This window comes from Pungitius pungitius, chromosome 3 (assembly GCF_949316345.1).
Source record: "Pungitius pungitius chromosome 3, fPunPun2.1, whole genome shotgun sequence".
NCBI classification, from domain to species: Eukaryota; Metazoa; Chordata; class Actinopteri; order Perciformes; family Gasterosteidae; genus Pungitius; species Pungitius pungitius.
This window is the reverse complement of record NC_084902.1, coordinates 8969672-8988332: the sequence shown is the minus strand read 5'-3', so window position 1 is coordinate 8988332 and position 18661 is coordinate 8969672. Positions and strand designations below refer to the sequence as shown.

Here is an 18661-nt window from a genome sequence, read left to right as displayed (position 1 = left end):
CTCGCCTCTCATTTTTCCCTCTTTAACAAATCAGTGACAGATCACCAAGGATGGCACCTAAATTAGATGGTGCTTGAGGACTCCTGCTGGATGACTGAGTTACTACACCTCGATTCAGGAATCAGGAAGCGTTGATTGCCATCATATGTTAGACATACATGGAAATTGACTTGGCGGTTGGTGCATGACGGAAGACAGTACAATAATGACAACATAGTGCATAGTGCTCTATTGTAATCGTTGAAAATAATATAGTCCCACAATTGTTTTGATTGTGACAAAATACCTTTTCATTAAGCACATTTACATTTTACATTCAGATTTTATCAATTCTATCCCTCGAAATCTTTTGAGCGCTCGCATGAGCCTGTGTTTTCTCTGCTTATGTTAAAACTGTATGCTCTCTAATGGATATTATTACTTTTGCGGCTTTTGGGCGGTTTGATAGGAAAAGCATTACAAAATCTAAAGTGAAATTGTCGCGTCCCTTGGTAAGCACGTCTACCTGACACTGTCTTTCTTGTTACGATTTATTAGTGGACAGTAAACAAGCTTCTGTGAGCCGTAGCCAACTCCCAAACAACAGTCATTACCGCTTAACATTAACCTAACCGGCTTGACAATCCGCTCCCAGTCGTGTATTAACCCCCAACAAGCCTGGAGGACAACGACAAAGCCAGCAAAACTCTCGAAGGCATAACCCTATAGGCATACTCCAACCCTATAGGTAGCTAGAGGGATTGACAGGTATAACAGGCTCACAGCTCATAAGACTCAGCAAATGCAATAACCATTACTGTTGTTTTAAAATGCTTCCTGAACTCATTAAATGCAATTACCATTACTGTTGTTTTAGACCACTTCCTTCCTGTAAACACAATAACACAAATAACGGGTAAACTATGAAAAAAGATGAAGATCCTTTGGTTTAGAAGTATCCCAACCAGCTGGGTGTGTTTTTTAATGACAAGCAAAACTTTAGTAAGAGAGTTGTGGTCTGCTTCTGCACCTGCATTTCGTTTTTTGCAAAAGCCGAACCAAAGGATCGGTAAAATCTGCAAGATTTACAATAAATGTAGCTAGCGGCAAAAGTCACTAAATCTGACGTCCTTTCGGGCCTCCCTCTAAAGCCAGTCATGCAAATCTACGGTTCTGAACACAAACATGTGACCTGAGGAACATACAAGGCTGTTGATAGGACTCAACAATGTCCAATTAGCAGCAGGTAGAGGACTGCGTCGACCCACAGTTTGAGTAGTGCTCTCTGCACGTGCCTGCTGTGCTGGGAAAGCGATAGAAATCACAGTGGAGTGGGTTGCACCTTACAAGGAGAGCAAATATTTACCGGACTGACTGAGAGGCAAAGACGAGTCTTTGCGGATGGCACAATCCCTGAGGCCATAAACCCTGAAATGCTGTGAATATGAATAGTACATCACTTTGCTGCAATACGTCACGCCACCAGGACAACATCGTGAAATATGTTCAAGTGTGTGTAGTTATTTTATAGTAAAAAGAAGTATTTGATGAATAAATGAGTAAAGATCCTCTGATATCCTGATTTTCTTTTTGTTTTTAATCCGTAATGTTTCTGTGTAAATGTATTATTCCAGGTCAATTGGCCAATCCTGTTTTTTAATCTTTTTCCTCACATCTCCATGCTCTTGTTAACTTATAGATATAAGAAACGGAAGCCGAATATAGGTTAATAATATTTATTACAAATGGGTCTAATCAGACCCCACATACACAGACACACTGCAGGCTCCGAGCGCCCCGAGTTACCCTGCAACACACTGCGGTCAAACCCGCTTAACACGGCACAGCACACCTGTGTATAAGGCCAACCACGGCAAATCACGGCACACACTGCAAGCACCCCCCCTTCAGTTCACACTATAGGTCAGGGTTTGCCCGGAGCACTGCAGGAGGTGTACCTTGGAATGTGGAGAAAGTGATCAGAAAACAAACCAACTAACAAAAACTTAAAGTGGTTAGTCCGCTCTTACATCTAAAACACGCAAAGAAAACAAAATACAATGGACCCGGAGCGGACTAACCGCTGAAAACAAAAAACAAAACTAACAAAAGGACAGCAGGTAGCGGGATAATAACTGAAACACAAAGATACACAATTACCAACAATGACCTTTTAATTCATACTCGTACTTAATTCATACTTAATTAAAAACCCAACATACCTGCTGCATCAAACTCACACCCATTCATTCCCTCTTTGCCCGGATTGGTGCCTCTCCTCCCGATCCTATCATGCAAAACTCCATTAAAATCTACCACCCGTACATAAGAAAGAATAAACAAACATATTTACAAATCAAGAGAGAATGGAGCTGTCTCACCACTACTGGGGGCCCAACCATACCCTGGCCACCCAACAGGAAACTGGCACTTCATGGCAAAGTACCACTTCCCCTTTTATAGGTGCACCCCTTGACCCCACAGCGCCACCACATGGTGCCACCTGCTACACTCTTACCGGTGAACCTTTGTCTGAACTGCAATGCCTTGGAAATTCCCTTGATAGACAATAGATTATCGAGTTGCAATGATTGTGGGTACACACACAAATTGTGTTGTATATTTCCCAGCAAACAACAAAAGTACTTCCTCATGTACAGCATCTAGGTGATGGGAAAGTTTGGGACATTTTGTATTATCACAGACATTCTTGCTAAAGCTTTCATGTCTTTGTTTATACACTCAATTCACTCATTTTTTTTCTTCCCACTTTTTTAGTCAATATGGAGGAAATGTCCTTTATATTTTCCATTGCTAATTACTCTAAAAACACATACAGTTTTGAAACAAGACCAATTTTCACAGACCTGAAAGCTACAATAAGAGTGTTCAGAGGGAAGTGGGAAAATTATTAACAAGTTCTATTTTTTTTAAGTAAAGGTAAGTTTTCTTTCCCCTAACATGTCTTAGTCTTAATATCACGTTACACAAAATGCACACCTGTGTGTGTGTGTGTGTGTGTGTGTGTGTGTGTGTGTGTGTGTGTGTGTGTGTGTGTGTGTGTGCATGTGTGGACGCGGGGATGAGGTATTGGCTTGTGTGAGAGTGGGAACAAGAGCAGAGAGAGAGAGAAAGAGAGAGAGAGAGAGAGAGAGAGAGAGAGAGAGAGAGAAAACTGTTTGCTTTAGAAGTGGAGGGCAGAGTCTCAGAAGGAATTCTCTCTACAAGCAACATCCAGAGTACTTCAGCGTCAGTGGGCTACCTGGTCGCGCATGCTTCTCTGACAAGGATTGACAGAGTGACAGCCACTTCACAGGTGAGCAAGAGCCCAGTGGGGAACGACGTGTCGTTGTGTACTGACTTTCTTACACCATGACTGTATCATTAGAAGGACGATGAAATAAAATAAAAATCTGTGGGAATTAGCTGCATGCTGTTTGAGTACAAGCTGTTTGTTTAAATGGTGGTGATCTACAAACTTGACCTTTGGTTAGCAGTACAATTTACAACTACAACTACTACTACTCAATTAAAAAAAAATATTTTGCTCAAACAAGATTTTCTTTGTAATTCAACCGGACTGCAGAGTTTTTCTGTATTTAAGATTTGTTTGCTTTCTTCAAAGTTTGCATTGAAATGTAATTATATCCTTTAAAGTAATGTGTGTTGCTTAAAGTCTCTGAGAAGATTGCACAGAACTTAAATCTGCTGTCAGACTTCAAGTCAGTGAGAATTTAAATCAAACAGTTTCCGTAGAGAATAAGTGATACAATGGAATGGTTGTAACTCATTCATTTTAGTTATAGAGTACATAGAGTGAGAACAACAATCCAGCAATAGATCTGTTAATATGTTATCTTTCCAGCTGTTTATTGCCATGGAGTCTGCAACACACCCGGGTTGAAAAAGTACAACAGTGTTTCCCTATGGGTTCACCACTTCAGGCAGATGTTTGGCTGACCAAATTACAACATTTGCTGCAGAATGATAAGAAATAAAAAAAAGCAGGGAAAACACCCTGTGTTTATTAATCTTTTTTATTATTAATCTTTTTAATTTCATGCCGCCTATACATTTTCAATGTATTGTATCTATTCATTATTGGACTGTACGTACTGTATTTTTTTACTTACCAACATACGTCTTGTTCAGCCAGGGGGAGTATTTCCCATCTGACAGCCAAGCTGCGGGCAGCACTCGGTTTGTTTCTGCACTAGAACTCGGAGCAAGATATTTCTGGGGGGCGGGGGGGATCTTTTCAGAGGGAGTGCGGGGGGGGGGGGGGGGGGGCGCTGTTATAATGGTAGAGGAAACACTGAACAATAACTCACCTGCCACCGTAATGGAGACTAACAAAATAATATGCTTCATGAGGCTGATATGGATTTGGTGCTGTGGGAGCTGATGTGATTATGAACTAAATGAAGCAGGGTGCACGATAGATTTATTTGATCCATGAACAATGAGTAAATATCTTGTCAGCCATTGTTTAATCATGTCGGGCTGTCAGTCGGGAAACATTTTTACTGCACAATAATAATTTGATTTATGATGTTAACTCTGGGAAATGTGCCATGTTTGAGGAGGGAATGGAAAATGGGAAATGTTCCGTACATACTGGTGATTTTATTGGTGCCGATTATTTTACAAACTGGTATACATGACACTACATTGACCTTAACTCAGTCAGCCAGACACACAAAACAAGGTTAGTGGTCCTGATTTAATACCAGGGTGAAGTCCCTAACCTTGGCAACTAGATGGCAACCTGAATATCAACAGGTATATATAATAATATAATAATATCAACCAAGGTCGTTGACTGAAAGAGACAATGTGCGGACAACGTTCAAAGGTCGGCGGCTACAAACGGATCCCCTCAGATAGCTCTCTGCATCGACCTACCACCACGTTTACATCCATCCATCTAGCTTATTTTTCTACATACTTATACTAAGAGACCAGTGCTGAGTCCAAAGCTTTATGAGTGAGGACAGGTTGGGGGGTCAGCTCTTAACGTTCATCGCACCAATGCTTCTGAAGTCAGCTTCTGTTTCTCACAGTGGCCCCTCTCTGGCGCGCCAGCCTACGTTTTTCCTCACACTCCCAATTATGCCCTGTGTCCCGTAACATTCACAATGGCTTCTATTTTTTTTTTAGAAGCACTGACAGTGTCTTATCACCTTACAGTACTGCTGTATCTGTTCTGGCGTGCTGCATCTTTGGTCACAATCCAATCATTTCTCGATGTGTTTAATCCTATTTTCAATAACTTTTGAATTCTAGTCTTTGTAAAGTCTGAAATACCTCCGCAACTTTTAATAGATTGCCTTGGAATGTACACTGTGGTTCCCAGAAGAAGAACGCTAATGACTTACATGAAAATGAAAATCAAGCAACGCCACGAATTTGACATGTTTGTTTAGAGTTAACAGCTATTGGATGGGTTGACTTTTACGATGTGGACAGACTTTCATGTTCTCCTCCTGATTAACCACAGGAACACTTTTGAGACCTAGTCCTGCATGGCTCCTGCAGGTCACGGGTTGTCATATCGGTGATCTGTTACCACCATGAGACGTGGCACGGGCATGAGTCACGATGATGTAACGTCAGGAGCTCCTGACTGATACCAACTGACTTCTAAATAGACTGTCAAAAACAACGCAGACAAGAGGAGAGAACCACGCCCCGGCCTCAGGGCACGTCGCTGGACGAACACCCAACCGCTGTTGACTGCATGTTGTGTCTGAGTTTTCCAGTTGACACGTAGATGGAACACTGTGCTTCGTCTTTGTATTTCCATACATTGTGGGGGCGCGGACGCCTGGCTGTATGCTTGGGTAACAATTTGAGAGGCAAAAAGGCACGGGAGGGGACCTGATGGAGTAAAACAAAAACACAAAAAGCAAAACAAAAGACGTGGTGCGCTTTATGTCCGCAGGGCTTAAAGGTTTGGAGTGGGAGGAGAGACAGTGACGGAGACAACGAGGAGGTTTCAGGTTACCTGAAATTCTTGTGTTTTGTTTTGTCGGCAGGCGCTTTGTGATTCTAAAACTACCTTTGCCTATGCAAAGCAACGAGACACAAGGCTACACACCAGCACTCTTTAGTCAATACTTCTTTGGGGTGTCACAGAGGGACAGGTTGGACTTACTTTGCTGTGGAGAGAACAGGGTACAGATAGCAACGAGAGCAATAGAGAGACGTCATAAACCCAATTTTGGTAGTTTAAGCCAAGTGGAACGACTGTGTGGAACAGGGTGAGAGGAAGAGGACGAAGGACATCCGGGAGCTTGTGGGTTACAGGGAGGAGACCACCCCCCATGCAGGGAGGGAGGGCAGTATTTACTCAGTGCTCCGCGTCAGTCAAAGGGACTACAACATCATGCGGGTGAGTGCAACTAGATGTAGAGTCAACACATGTAAAGATGGGACATCGGCTCCCAGTTTTGCATCGCAGGTAGAACACGCTCTGCGCCGAACCCGTTTCCGTCGCGCACCTGGCACGCGAAGTTTTGCATGCTGGAGATACTACCTGCACCTACACGGCAGCATTTTGTACGTTTGCCCTTTGTTCACATGGTAATAAGGCGCTTTAATGAGAGGGGATCGCGTCACAGGTGTGTGGCGCGCGCGTGTGTGTGTGTGTGTGTGTGTGCGTGCGTGGTGCATGTTTAGTTCTTGTCGAAGTAAAACAGTATCCACACTAAATGCGGTATTCACTTCTGCCCTATGGGGACAGTGACGTCATCGAGTAAATCTAAACGCACCTGTCTATCGCTGCCTTTTGATTATAAACGCGTCCGACCGCGCACGCGCAGTCTATCAGAGTTTATCAAATGTTTCGGTTCGGGACGAATAACAAAACGAAAGCGAGATAAACGGCGAGCGGGAACACCAAAGGTCTAATCTCCCTCGGTTCCACTTCTCGGCAGGTGAAGGGTCGGTTCGGATTAACGCGAGGTTACTGGCTCGAGTCCACTTTCTGACGTGAGGTCTAGCAATGCGTGTGAAATCCTGCCATGGATCGTGGTGTGTCATTGAGGGCCGATGAAGACGTTTCCCAGAAGGCACTCGTACGTCCAGGTGTGCCAATAGAGAACTTGTATATGCAGGTGTGTTTGTCCACTCTTGGCTTTTTGACTTTCTGGTTTTAACAGGCAGGCCTTCCACTCTTTATAAAGTGTCGCTTGTGCCGCCTTTTGAACTCCTCCGGCATATTGTGAAGGGTGTTTTCCCTCCCAAAAGCTCCATCCTGTGCTGTCTGGCATCTCAAAAAAAAGTTCTGAGCTCTGTGTGAGTTTTGAATCTTTTTAGGGAAAATATTAAGACGTGTCCGAGGACGGCATTATTATATAAAGTGAAACTTGCATGACTCTAAGCTAGATACATTGAATCAAATAGCCTTTTTTACTACAATTGAGCACAGCTCTTCTGTTGTGTACCAAAGGTCTGCAAGGGTTAATGCAAACATTCCTTGTTTCGGGGTAGAGCGAGATTTGACAGATACTGGTAGGAACAAGTGTCTCGTTTGCTGACGCATGCAGCTTTTCTACCTTTCAGTTGGACATGACTAGTTGAAATGACTTGCATAAGAGTCTCTCCGGTCAAAACAGTCTGATTCATAGCCTGATAAAATGAGCTCCCCTCTGAGAAAAAAGAAACCAGAGAGCGTCTATATACTTTGCCTGTTCCTTACGTTTAAATGACGAGAGGGACGTGATACAGGGAGGACGGTTCAAAACCTCTCTTGCATCAAAGTTGATCATTAACTTTTAAATGAACTTCAGTTCGATGATCCTGGTGGTAAAGAAAATCCGCTAATGGGGGAATTTACCGAACACATTAAAAGAGAAGGGCTTAACTGTATTTCTAGCAATTCCTCATTTAGTCTAGTCGTAAAAGATTGGTTCTCTGAATGTATCGGTCGGCTAACATGTGCTCTACACTGTCAAGTGTGCAGTTCAAGCCGTAAACAAAAAGTTCCCTGAACCAATAACTGAGTAACTGAGTGCTGGACCGTGATTCAGCTGATCTCTACTTGGAGGATACCTGAGTAGCTTTAACCAGGCTCCTGTGGTTGAAGGGCGGCCACCCTCTTGCGACACCACCTCGCAACATTACAATGTGTTCCGCTACACACACACACACACAGACACACAGGGTCCCAACAGGCCGTGCCACAATACACCTTTACAATATTCAAGGTTCACAGACTATTCTTTACATGGCGTCGATACGATCGCTGAGTGTGTGAGCGGCCTGTGGCATGAGGAGAGACGAATCGTGGCACACTGTGTTTCGCTAAGCCTTTTGTGGCTCCTCCCCTGCAGATGCATTGTATTATACACACGGTTTACCCATGGCTCAAGTTTTTGTGTGATTCTTGGAGATGGAGACAACCTATTGTCATGTGTGTGTGTGTGTGTGTATATGTAACACTTGGAAATGATGACCCGTGGAAACGTACCAAGAGAGCCAATGGATCATTCCATAGAAACTGGCCACACATAACTTCACAATAGTCACCACCCACAAAAACACACACACACACACGCTGTATATTTTGTAATGCGCATTGTTGTTTCAACTGCTGACTCAGTCCTTTATCCTTGACATTTCTTCCACAGACGATCGTCCAGGTGCCTGAGGAAAGTGCAGCACCTTTGAACCCCAGGCAGCCAGGTAAGCTGTCATTTAAATACATCTATGCTGCTCTATGAATACCCTGTAAAATATATGGAAGCTGTTCTAGAATAATTGGCATATATATATTTTCTAATTTTTTCCTTTTTATGTTTCCCACCTCTTTCTTCTTGTCAGTGGTTCTACGGCCAGGCCGGCACAGAAGGCCCATGACTGCTCCAAAGACCGAGAAAGAAAAGGCGTCTAAGAGGAGGAAAGTGCTGCTGACTGTCCTGGCAGTTGTCATCGTGCTGGGAATACTGGTCACCGCTGGATACTTCAGTGAGTTCCAATTCATCAGAGTAGTTAATTACTCAAAGGACAATCGCAAACACCACAGGGTGGTTTCCCAAACTGGCCCTTCCTTTTTAATTTTCCATCTCCCGTCACTGCTTGTACAAACTTGTTTGTCAAAGCCTTAGTTACCGACAGAATTGAGTGTCATTTACTGTATGTCAAATCATCCAAGCAAAACGCCTAACCTTCTTTTTTTCTGCCTTTCCCTTCCGATGTACCTCACAGTCAAGGTGCTGATTGACAGCAAATATTTCTTCTGCAAGAGTTCAGTGAAGTTCATCCCCATAGACCAGGCCTGCGACGGGAAAAATGACTGTTCCGGGGGCGAGGATGAAATTACATGCCTGTCGAAGTTTACGGTCAACACTACGTTTCCAGGTAAAACAAAACGGCCGGCTATGAAGCTTTTGTCTTCACCTGCCCCCCTTCCCGGAAAGATACTCCAATTCTCTTCCTTTTTTGTGCCATTTCTCCCTGCAGTGCGTCTCATGACGGGGCAGCAGGTCCTGCAGGTGTACAGCACTGACCAGGGTTGGCGGAGTGTGTGTGGCGACGACTGGACCGAGCAGAACACGGCGACGGCCTGCAATCAACTGGGCTACACATCGTGAGTGTACCCACGAACACGAGACGGCTTCCTGTGTTGTTGTTTTCTGTTTTCAAGTCTCACTTTGCGCCCCCCCCCCCCTCTCTTTCTGTCTCAACAGTAAACCCACTAGCACCAATGTCCCGGTGAACACCTTGTCTTCCCTGAAAAATGGACCATTTACAGCCATCAGACTTCGTTCTACAAACACGCCCATACATCTGGCTACCACAGACCGGTGAGCAAGGCATCTGTCATGAAATGGGGAAAGTCACTGTTGACTTCAGACCCAAAGTCCTCTAAAATACCGGTGCTGTTCTGGAAACTCTAGCTGTGTTTCAAAGTCGCTAGGCTGCATCCTTGTAGCCTGCATCCTTGTAGCCTGCATCCTTCATAGACCTGAGCTGGTCCTCTAACAACCGCATAGGCTGAACCAAGCGGCCTCTGAAATTGGACGTTCTGGACTGCGTCATGAGCTTTACCTCCACTACGCCCCATTGCCTAGCAACCTCCTGCGCTTGACAGTAAAAAACAGAAGTACAGTTAAAGAAGAACTCATTTAATTTAGGAAGCTGTGCTTCTGCAGAAGGATATATTTCAGGCGGAGAGAAGAACTTGTTTTGGTTATTTTAAATTCAAATCAGTTTTAATTTTAAATCAGTTAGGCCATGTACTTTCAACTAAAAGTAATAATGCAATCTTAAGACCGAGATTCCATCAATACTGTCAATAAAAACACCTTTAACTTGTATATTATAACATAACAGATTATAGATAGATTTTTGAGTAAATTCTATTACTTAACGTTACATTTAAAAGTGAACTCTTCCCCGTCTTCTCCGTCCTGAATAAATTAAATCCTCGTCGGTCTGCATGCTGGGATATGCCGGGTCTAGTTGTTGAGTTGCCAACTGTGATAATAAACAACATACATTTTGTCTCCCAACAGCGCTGTATGCACATCTGGATTCGTCGTATCCTTGTCGTGTTCAGGTGAGGTTTTTTTTCTGGAAAAAAAAAACCATTGGGTGGAAGATGTTTTACACCAACAAGCCCGAACACGTCGAGAAACGTCCTTTATTCTTGACAAAAAAATGTTTTTGACAATTCTATTGTTAAAATCAAAGGATCTGGATGGATGAAAGCCAATATGCATGCAATAAAAGTTGGATTCAACAGTTCTGATCTTAACAAGATTCCTTTCTTTATCAGACTGTGGCCGGGTGGCCTCAGAGGGACGTATTGTCGGGGGTTCAGCTGCTTCAATTGACCACTGGCCCTGGCAGGTTAGCCTGCAGCAGGGGGGCCAGCACACATGTGGAGGCTCACTGGTGGCCCCGCGTTGGGTCCTCACTGCCGCCCACTGTTTCACGGGGTCAGTCTAGTTTCCAATGAATATCCTTTTGTGGTGAACGGCAAAGTCACGCCTACGCCTCTTCCTTAATCTCTCCTTTTGGGCTTTGCAGGAGTAAAAAGGAGCTGAGTCGCTGGAGAGTGATGTCGGGCCAGACATTAATGAACACACTCGGCGGTTCCTATGTGGACCGGATCATCTTGAATGGAGACTACAACCCGGTGCGAAGCGACTATGACATCGCGCTGATGAGACTCAGCAGCCCGATCTCAGTGGGAGGTTAGTCTCATTCATCATTCATTATTTAAACCCCAACAGTTGCGAACGGGGCGCAGTCAGCATGGCGAAGGCTTTGCCCCACTGCCCTCTTGTGGTGTGCATGTCCAACAACACGCTCTTCACTTAATCAAATTCAACAGTCTTTAACTACACCCTCCATTTACCAAGGCTTTGACACAAGCAGAATGACAAGGCTAAAAAAAAACATTGATAATGAATGTCTGGTCTCTGTCCTTCAGTCAGCAGCAAGCCGGTTTGTCTACCTCCCAACGCCTTTGGCCCTCCCCCCGATGCCTCCATGACTGTGACTGGCTGGGGATACCTAGTGGAAAACGGTGAGAAACGCGAGACGCGCTACCCGTGGTCGTCACCTTGTGAACAAGAACAGCAGTTTACCCCCTATTGTCCCTTTAGGGAAGGTCTCTTCCTCACTCCAGGAGGCCACTATCCCTCTGATCGACTGGGCTAAGTGTTCCAGCCCCTCAGTGTATGGTAGTGCCGTAACCCCGAGGATGCTCTGTGCCGGTTTACTGCAGGGTGGAGTGGACGCCTGCCAGGTAAAAGTCCATTCAGGAGAGGGTTACTTGGAGTTTGGTTCTCTTCTGGCAAATGCGTTCGGATGTTATACGAATGTCTGTTGCGCTGCTGTGACTCCCAGGGGGACAGTGGGGGTCCGTTGGTGTACTTGACCTCCTCACATTGGCATCTGGTCGGCGTGGTGAGCTGGGGCGTCGGCTGCGCTCGGAAGGAAAAGCCGGGCGTTTACACGAACGTCGAGGAGATGTTAAACTGGATTCATACGGTCGTCGAGGTACAGAATGCAATATGATGCAGACAAATCAGTAACCACTGCAATATGTTCAGAACCTGCGCTGATCATTTTAACTTCATGCCTGCAGCAAAACCCGTGAGGTCCTCCCTTTTGGAAGAGCAGCCACCTCAAGACTCTAGTCTTTGGAAGACAAAAAGCTGTAGTGAGACTAAATGTGAAGCTGGGGAGACTGGAGCAGAGAAAGGGCATGTTAAGATCTATCTCAGCAGCAACATGGATCAGCTGTTAAACACAGCCATATCACACACACGCGCAATACAAAACCTCTTATTTGTGCCATTTCAGGTTGTTTTCTCAGGGGATGTGTGTTTTTGTTTTGTTTCACTAGCTGGTCTGGGATGGTTTAAGCTTCGACAATGTTGTAATTTGACGGACCCAATTTAATAATCAATGAAATACTTCCTAAACGTTTTTGGTACTGATGTGATGACTTGGCAATAAGTATACTACCTGTTTACCAGACTGGCAGACCCCAACCATAATGTAATTTATTACTATGTGCTGTGATTTTAGGTTTTCAATGTGTTATGAGTGTTCATACCACAAACGTCTTTAATGTAAGGCAACAGACACTTTGTGCACGAAGGTTAAAATCACAAATAATTTCAAGTGCAGGGCTTTAAGGCATCAATGGTGCTGATTCAGTTGATCTGAGGGTTCTGTTAATACAACACAACTGCTGCGCTTACTTCCTACAACTGATGCACTTTAAGTGGAGTGAGACTAACTTGACCCCACTGTACATCTAGAATGCATGTTGATAGTTTAATGTATCCCCCCCCCCCTCCAAAGCCAAAATATTCAGTGGTGGTCACTGAGGTTTTTAAGTTTAGGTGCTAATCTGAAAATAGGGGAATTCTGGCCAATATTTCTTTATTTTAATTACTCAGTTTGTAGCAAACAATTCATTTAGCTATATTTCAGCTTATTTTTGTAGTTTGATTTTAAAACCTTTAATTTAGACAGTAGCATTTCTTTAAAGATTTTGGGTGCCTCGGTGACTAATAACGTCTGACTAAGATACATTTTTGTATACTTGTAAATACAATAAAGCTATTCTTATGCAACTTATGCAACTTTTGTCAATTTTTCAGTATTACTGGGAACTGGATCTCTTCTTGTTTCATTCAAACAAATCTTCTGACCTAATGTTAGCAAAAGCGACAACAGTACGCATTTTATATAAATAGTTTTGTAAATTGCGCAAACACACACGAGCATTCAACTGTAGATTATCTCAAGTTGCACCCCACAAAACAATAAGGTATTGCATAACACTATGGACACTACGGAGACCAGTGATTTTGTATGAAAAAACATTTATAATTTCCTGAACATCAGAGAGCAATGCAATCACAAATGCATTAATTGGACAGTTGTACCACAAGCCGTAACTAACTAACTCGATTTTCTATTCTCAACAATAGGACAAAGTGCTGAAAAAAATGAAAATGCACCTGAAAGTCCTTCAGAACACACTGCAAGCTCACGTCACAGATTTTTGGAGAAAATGAACAACATTGATGTAATCAATGCACTCGTTATCTTCGTGAACGATGGCTGGGGCCTTTGAATGGATCCTGGTCAAGGAAAAAAAAGGAAAGAATTTGTCAAGTAATAAGTATAGTTTGAATTTATTTAATTGAAGTGACTGCACATTGGATTTAATTCGCAGAAGTGATGTGATTACATTGTAATTCCACTTTACAGGTAAAGTCAGACTTCCCCTCAACACACCAGGTACATGATACATGTTTTTTTTACCTCGTCTTCATCATCACTGTCATCAAATGCAACTCCTTTAGACGACTGGCTCTGGCTTTGAGAGCTGTACTTGGAGGACGATGCCGCAGCTGGCCTGCAGTAAGCAAGGGCAAAACCAAATGATCAAAAGAAGGATAACAGATTTAAAACGAAACTCGAGGAGGGATGGGATAGAGACAGTAGGGACAGCAGTGTGTCTCTGCGGGCTTTCATTTGTCATAATATGCAGGACTACCAGAATGCAGACCAAATAGACATACCTTGGAGGGGGTCGTGTAGCTTTCATCAAAGGCATTTCTTCATCCGAGTCATCAATGATCACCTGGAGATGGACAGAGATGTCAAGTTCAGAGGAAGCTACCGTTAACATGCTGTGTATCTGTGCGGCGTCATCAGACTTACCTCATCCGAAGTCCGAGATGATCTCTGGGATGTAGCTTGAAATGCTGAAGAATGAGGCACAAAGAAGTGCGGAGAGAGACAGAAATGTACAGAAGGTTCACATTGTGTCTACAGATCATCACCCTCACGTCATACTATCCTACCCTGCATGATGCTCCTGTTCTGGGTTGATGAGGATTTCTGGGAACGTCCCCGACTGGCTGGCTTTGGTTCGGAGGCAGCTGCCCCTGTGTGGACAGAGGAACTTAGAACACACACACATACTCTGACAGGAACCGGTTTTTAACATAAGACTATATCCCTATAATTTGGAATTAGACACAGACCGTGTTATACATTTAATTGCATTTAGATTAACAAAGGAATATATTTTGTTATGCTAAAGATTTTGTGTCATTTGCCTCTTATTTCCTTTCTAATTAGCAAGTGCATACACATAGAAGTAATATTGGTAATTGTGCATATTTCGGCATCAACCGTCATCAAATATTCTGGTAGGCTGTGTGTATTTGTGTCTGTGTGTGTGTTCAGTGTAACCAGCCGCTCAGTGTGTCATTGCCTTGCACCAAGCCTAAATTCTTGAATAAACCTGTGGAACTACTATTTAACACTGTTTTATTTGCGCTGCACCTCTTCTTTCACTTCATCTTCATAACAAATAGCATTATAACTCACCTCTCCCCCTTCCGCGGGTCCCCCGGCCCCTGCTTCCTCGTCCTCTGCCTCGTGTGGGGGGAGCAGATGGGCCTTCGTCAGAGTCCAAAGCAAGCTCATTGGATAAATCGGCGTCTGCAGGCTCATTGCCCTGCTCCATACGGTGAGCTTTGGCTCTGCTGATCGCCTTAGAATTAGAGAAATAAAGTGCACACAGTGTAACACATAACACCAGACAAAGGTTTGGGCATGTGGGCATCATTACTTACTTCTTTGATTTCATTATCTTCCTCAGTCGTGTTCTTTTTGGAGTCTCTGAATCGCTGGATCTGAAAGTGTAAAAACAGACGTTCTTTAAATAAAGCGACCAATGAAAACCCTCTGCCCTGCATGCCGCGCGCGTGGCCCAGCCCTCACCTCGGTGTCTATTTCCTGCTCCGTGGTTACTGCTCTGGCCTGGAGGTGGCGCTGAGTCTTATCTAACTGGTAAGTGATCAGCTCCTCGATTGCGTCTTTCTCATCTTTGTCCACAAACTCCTGAAGGGCCTTCCCCATGCCATGCTCCGTCAGAAGAGACAGCTGCACCGTCTGGGGAGACAGGTACACGTTTAAATGTTTTTTAAAAGAATAGGAAACCCTGTGTGAGCATATAAATCTATGTATGTGTGCGCTGTACCTGTTCGGTTGCCGCAAAGTACTGTTTGACCAGATCCTCCACCCTCAGCCCCTCGGCCGCTGTGATTTTTGACAGGCTGCCGTAGTCCACCTTGACCTCGTCTAACAGGCACAAAGATTGGAACATGTCAAATAGAGAATGCTGTGGATCAGTTAACGGGGTGCACTGTAGATCCAGAGCCGTGTAATTAGCCAGAGTCAGACCTTTGTTGTCCTCTTTCTGCTCGCGGCGGCGGAGAAAGTGAACGATGTCTTTGGGGTTGGCTACGCGGTCCACAAACTTCTGACTGAAGCGAGACGTGTGGAAGGTGTCAAAGCCTCCGCTGTAGTCAACCTGGGGAGGCAGGGACATGGTTGAATTTGACTGCAGAGCCAATAGAAAGGTGTCTGCGTGCGCTGCATGCGTGGCCGTCTTACCCTGAGGCGAATTAGAGGTTTCTCTGGCGTGAGCGGACATCCGAGTCTTTCTCTCTCCGCTTCCTCCAACATCTCGGTGACCTACAAGATGACAGACAGGTCGAGGGTGTGAGGGCCCAGCCGAGGACAAGAAGGCTAAGATGACCAATGGATGTTTATTGGTGTTACCTTTGCATAGCACAAGCTCTCCACCTTCTTTGTGACCTGGGGTGTATCAGGTGTGAAGAGATCTTGGTAGTCACCAAGCACCACGTCTTGGATGAAGAACTGACGCACCGTCTTCAGGGGGATCTTTTGAAGGTTCATCTTTCGACCTTTCACCCTCAGCAGCCCTATGTGCCTATGTCCACACAAACAGGGTGTTCAGGCTCCTTTAAAGATCTTCAGAATGTAGCATCCATTGGGAGTGTGTCTGAGTATGTGTGTGTGTGTGTTTTGTTTGTACTTCTTTGTTGCCTCTCCAGGGGACAGCGAGGTGGCTACGGAGCTGCCAGGCTGTGTCACATAGAAGAGCTGCTGTTCATTTCTGGACGGCGCAATCAAACACTCATGCTCGTGACCCCAAACCACCAAGTCGAGAAAATCATCCAGGAACTGCTCAGGGATGTAGTTTGTGGGACCGTGTTTACTCCTAGAGACGACACCAGCAGAAAAGACAACAATGAAAAACATTCAGCAGAGTAGAGTGATGTCGTGAAAATACAGTAGTTTAAATCGACAAACCACTAACATGCACACACCTGTTCTGGTGGATGGCGAAGAGGTTAAACCATTCGTCTTGGTCTTCTTTAGGACGCAGCATCGTTACCTGGTTGTTGACAAACATCCTGTACAAGCGCTCATCCGGGATAGAGCCTGCACACGGGCATATTTGATTTAGACCCAAACATAAATCATTTTTATCATTTCTAAGAGTATGCTTTTCTAGGAATGAGCATTAACGATACACCGCGATAGAAATAAACTCTTACCAAGGCCAAATAAGGCCAGTTTGGTGTTGCCTTTCTGCATGAGGATGGGACTCATTTCTATACTCTCCACGGACTGAGAGTGGCCAAAGTGATTGACAAGACCAGAGGCACTTAGCAGATCCAGGGCACACAAACCTTCGGCCTTGAGGGAGAAAGAGTAACCGTGACATGATAGCAAATAAAATATATACACACAAACAACTTAACAGTCACAAACATCCAACTCACCCCAGTTGGGTCATCGTGGTTACCATGAATGCTGAATGCAGGAATAGAGATGTTCAGATTTTCATCCTGATAGTTAACCCAGGGGAACCTACAACGCGTCAACAAACATAAAACAGCATTAATGCAACAAGACTAAACAGTGTTTTGATCAAATGGCCGCACAAACACAGCAGAACTGACTTTGAGGTGTTGAAGTTCACAGTCTGGTCACTGAGAATGTCGAAGTGTATGGGTGTGTCTCCCATGCAGTACTTTCTTAGCATAGTGATGCAGTTGTGGAGGCATCGGCGTGACGGCTTGTTCTCGTGGAATAAATCACCACCCAGCAAAATGAAATCTACCTGCAAGCAAACAAGAAAACAGAAAGCAGTGGGCATGTAGAGCAGGGAGACGTTCTTAGAACATTCAAGCAGACAGATGAACATGTTGAGGCATTCACAAGCACGTTCATAAACTTTCACGTACCTCATTTGTCTTGGCACATTTCAGGATTTCATCGAGTGTGTTATAAGAGTCATTGCCACGAATAGCATCCTTCTCAAGGTAACCGAGGTGAATATCTGTAGCAATCAGGATCTTGAAGGTATCCTCATCATCCCTTAAAACAAAAAAACAGCCCACAATATAAACCAGTAGGTCAGATTTCGTACCCAGAGTTAACTGTAAATGATCTAACAGATATGAACGAGCTTTTTGGTTTGAGAATAGCGTTGCAGGTATTAAAATACTAAAAATACTCACAGGGTGTTGTCTAAAGACATGGTGCAGTGTGGGAAAAAGAGACCTCAGTCCTGATGGGTGGTCAGCAGAAAGCTTCCCCTGCAGAAAATGCGTTGCAATTAGCATAAAATATATTGCCAAAAAATGATTTAAAAAAAAAGTTTATCTGGGATCAATTGTAGACGGGAAGTACAAAACCAATAAAATCATTAATTATGGGACTGAATAACACATCTGTGCAAATAATGTTTATATGTAAGGAGCTAATAGAAATACCACATATCACAGCTAGGTCACAATGATAAACACAGTATTAATTCATCAACAGAGCGCAAGCTATTCGTGGGAAACATCACATTTTTATCTGAGTTTCTGAAACAATAAAGTTTACGACGTAAATAGCGTTCACATGCGTGATAGCTAGCTAGCTAATTATCCGTTTGTTAAGTCGTAGCTAACAACGACATCGAGGTGAAGTTACTGACACGATAAATTAACGCAAAGCTGAGCTGGAAACTCTTTAGCAGCTCATTTACAGTAAGTTGAAAGTTATCAATGCGATAAGTTAGCTAACAGGGACAAAACTTGAGAGTTTACCAATCAGATAACGTTGTTCATTGAACGTTAACGTTAGGTAACAATTCCTGTTATTTGTAGTGTATGCTATAAGATAATAACAATGCATATATAACGTTAGCATTAACCACAACGTGGAGGAACACAAACCCACCTCCGAGATCACGCACCCGTAGACATGCCAACAAAGTCCCGGGAAGTCTTCGCTCCCCGCCTCTCACAGGGGGTCACAGTTATTG

The 18661-nt window shown here is 44.0% G+C and overlaps 2 protein-coding genes across 11 annotated transcripts; one reads left to right on the top strand and one right to left on the bottom strand.

The window, feature by feature from the left end:
- The first annotated feature begins 3160 nt into the window (after positions 1-3160).
- On the top strand, positions 3161-13086 carry tmprss4a (transmembrane serine protease 4a). Of its 8 annotated transcripts, none has more exons than XM_037464782.2 (13): positions 3161-3295; positions 8613-8667; positions 8806-8949; positions 9190-9342; positions 9445-9571; positions 9672-9788; positions 10500-10543; positions 10763-10925; positions 11017-11183; positions 11423-11518; positions 11598-11740; positions 11842-11994; positions 12083-13085. In XM_037464782.2, the coding sequence occupies exons 3-13, from the start codon at positions 8838-8840 to the stop codon at positions 12092-12094; spliced, it is 1287 nt and encodes a 428-aa protein (XP_037320679.2). In that variant the 5' UTR covers positions 3161-3295; positions 8613-8667; positions 8806-8837; the 3' UTR covers positions 12095-13085. The 8 variants fall into 8 exon arrangements, with proteins under 8 accessions (XP_037320679.2, XP_037320670.2, XP_037320687.2 ...); XM_037464773.2 differs by lacking the exon at positions 3161-3295 and adding an exon at positions 6006-6373 and having other exon boundaries at positions 12083-13086; XM_037464790.2 differs by lacking the exon at positions 3161-3295 and adding an exon at positions 6368-6442 and having other exon boundaries at positions 12083-13086.
- A 146-nt stretch (positions 13087-13232) lies between these two features.
- Positions 13233-18661, bottom strand: mre11a (MRE11 homolog A, double strand break repair nuclease). Of its 3 annotated transcripts, none has more exons than XM_037464756.2 (20): positions 18577-18661; positions 17868-17945; positions 17592-17724; positions 17307-17467; positions 17127-17214; positions 16899-17040; positions 16668-16782; positions 16373-16558; positions 16096-16267; positions 15928-16008; positions 15715-15844; positions 15512-15612; positions 15253-15423; positions 15105-15164; positions 14857-15022; positions 14325-14402; positions 14182-14225; positions 14040-14101; positions 13780-13873; positions 13233-13595 (listed from the first exon to the last, which is right to left on the bottom strand). In XM_037464756.2, the coding sequence occupies exons 2-20, from the start codon at positions 17885-17887 to the stop codon at positions 13557-13559; spliced, it is 2043 nt and encodes a 680-aa protein (XP_037320653.2). In that variant the 5' UTR covers positions 17888-17945; positions 18577-18661; the 3' UTR covers positions 13233-13556. The 3 variants fall into 3 exon arrangements, with proteins under 3 accessions (XP_037320653.2, XP_037320652.2, XP_062417153.1); XM_037464755.2 differs by having other exon boundaries at positions 13239-13595; positions 14325-14408; XM_062561169.1 differs by having other exon boundaries at positions 13239-13595; positions 14325-14408; positions 18444-18577.

Bases quoted from the DNA above. Each gene is read 5' to 3' on its own strand.
- tmprss4a (XM_037464760.2), top strand. From the start codon at position 7,005: ATGGATCGTGGTGTGTCATTGAGGGCCGATGAAGACGTTTCCCAGAAG. The intron at 7,098-8,612 runs GTGTGTTTGTCC...TTTCTTCCACAG, and splicing joins TAGAGAACTTGTATATGCAG to ACGATCGTCCAGGTGCCTGA. The intron at 9,789-10,499 runs GTGAGCAAGGCA...GTCTCCCAACAG, and splicing joins CATCTGGCTACCACAGACCG to CGCTGTATGCACATCTGGAT.
- mre11a (XM_037464755.2), bottom strand. From the start codon at position 17,887: ATGTCTTTAGACAACACCCT. The intron at 17,725-17,867 runs GTGAGTATTTTT...TTTTGTTTTAAG, and splicing joins ATGTCTTTAGACAACACCCT to GGATGATGAGGATACCTTCA. The intron at 16,268-16,372 runs GTACAAACAAAA...GTGTGGACATAG, and splicing joins CCTGGAGAGGCAACAAAGAA to GCACATAGGGCTGCTGAGGG.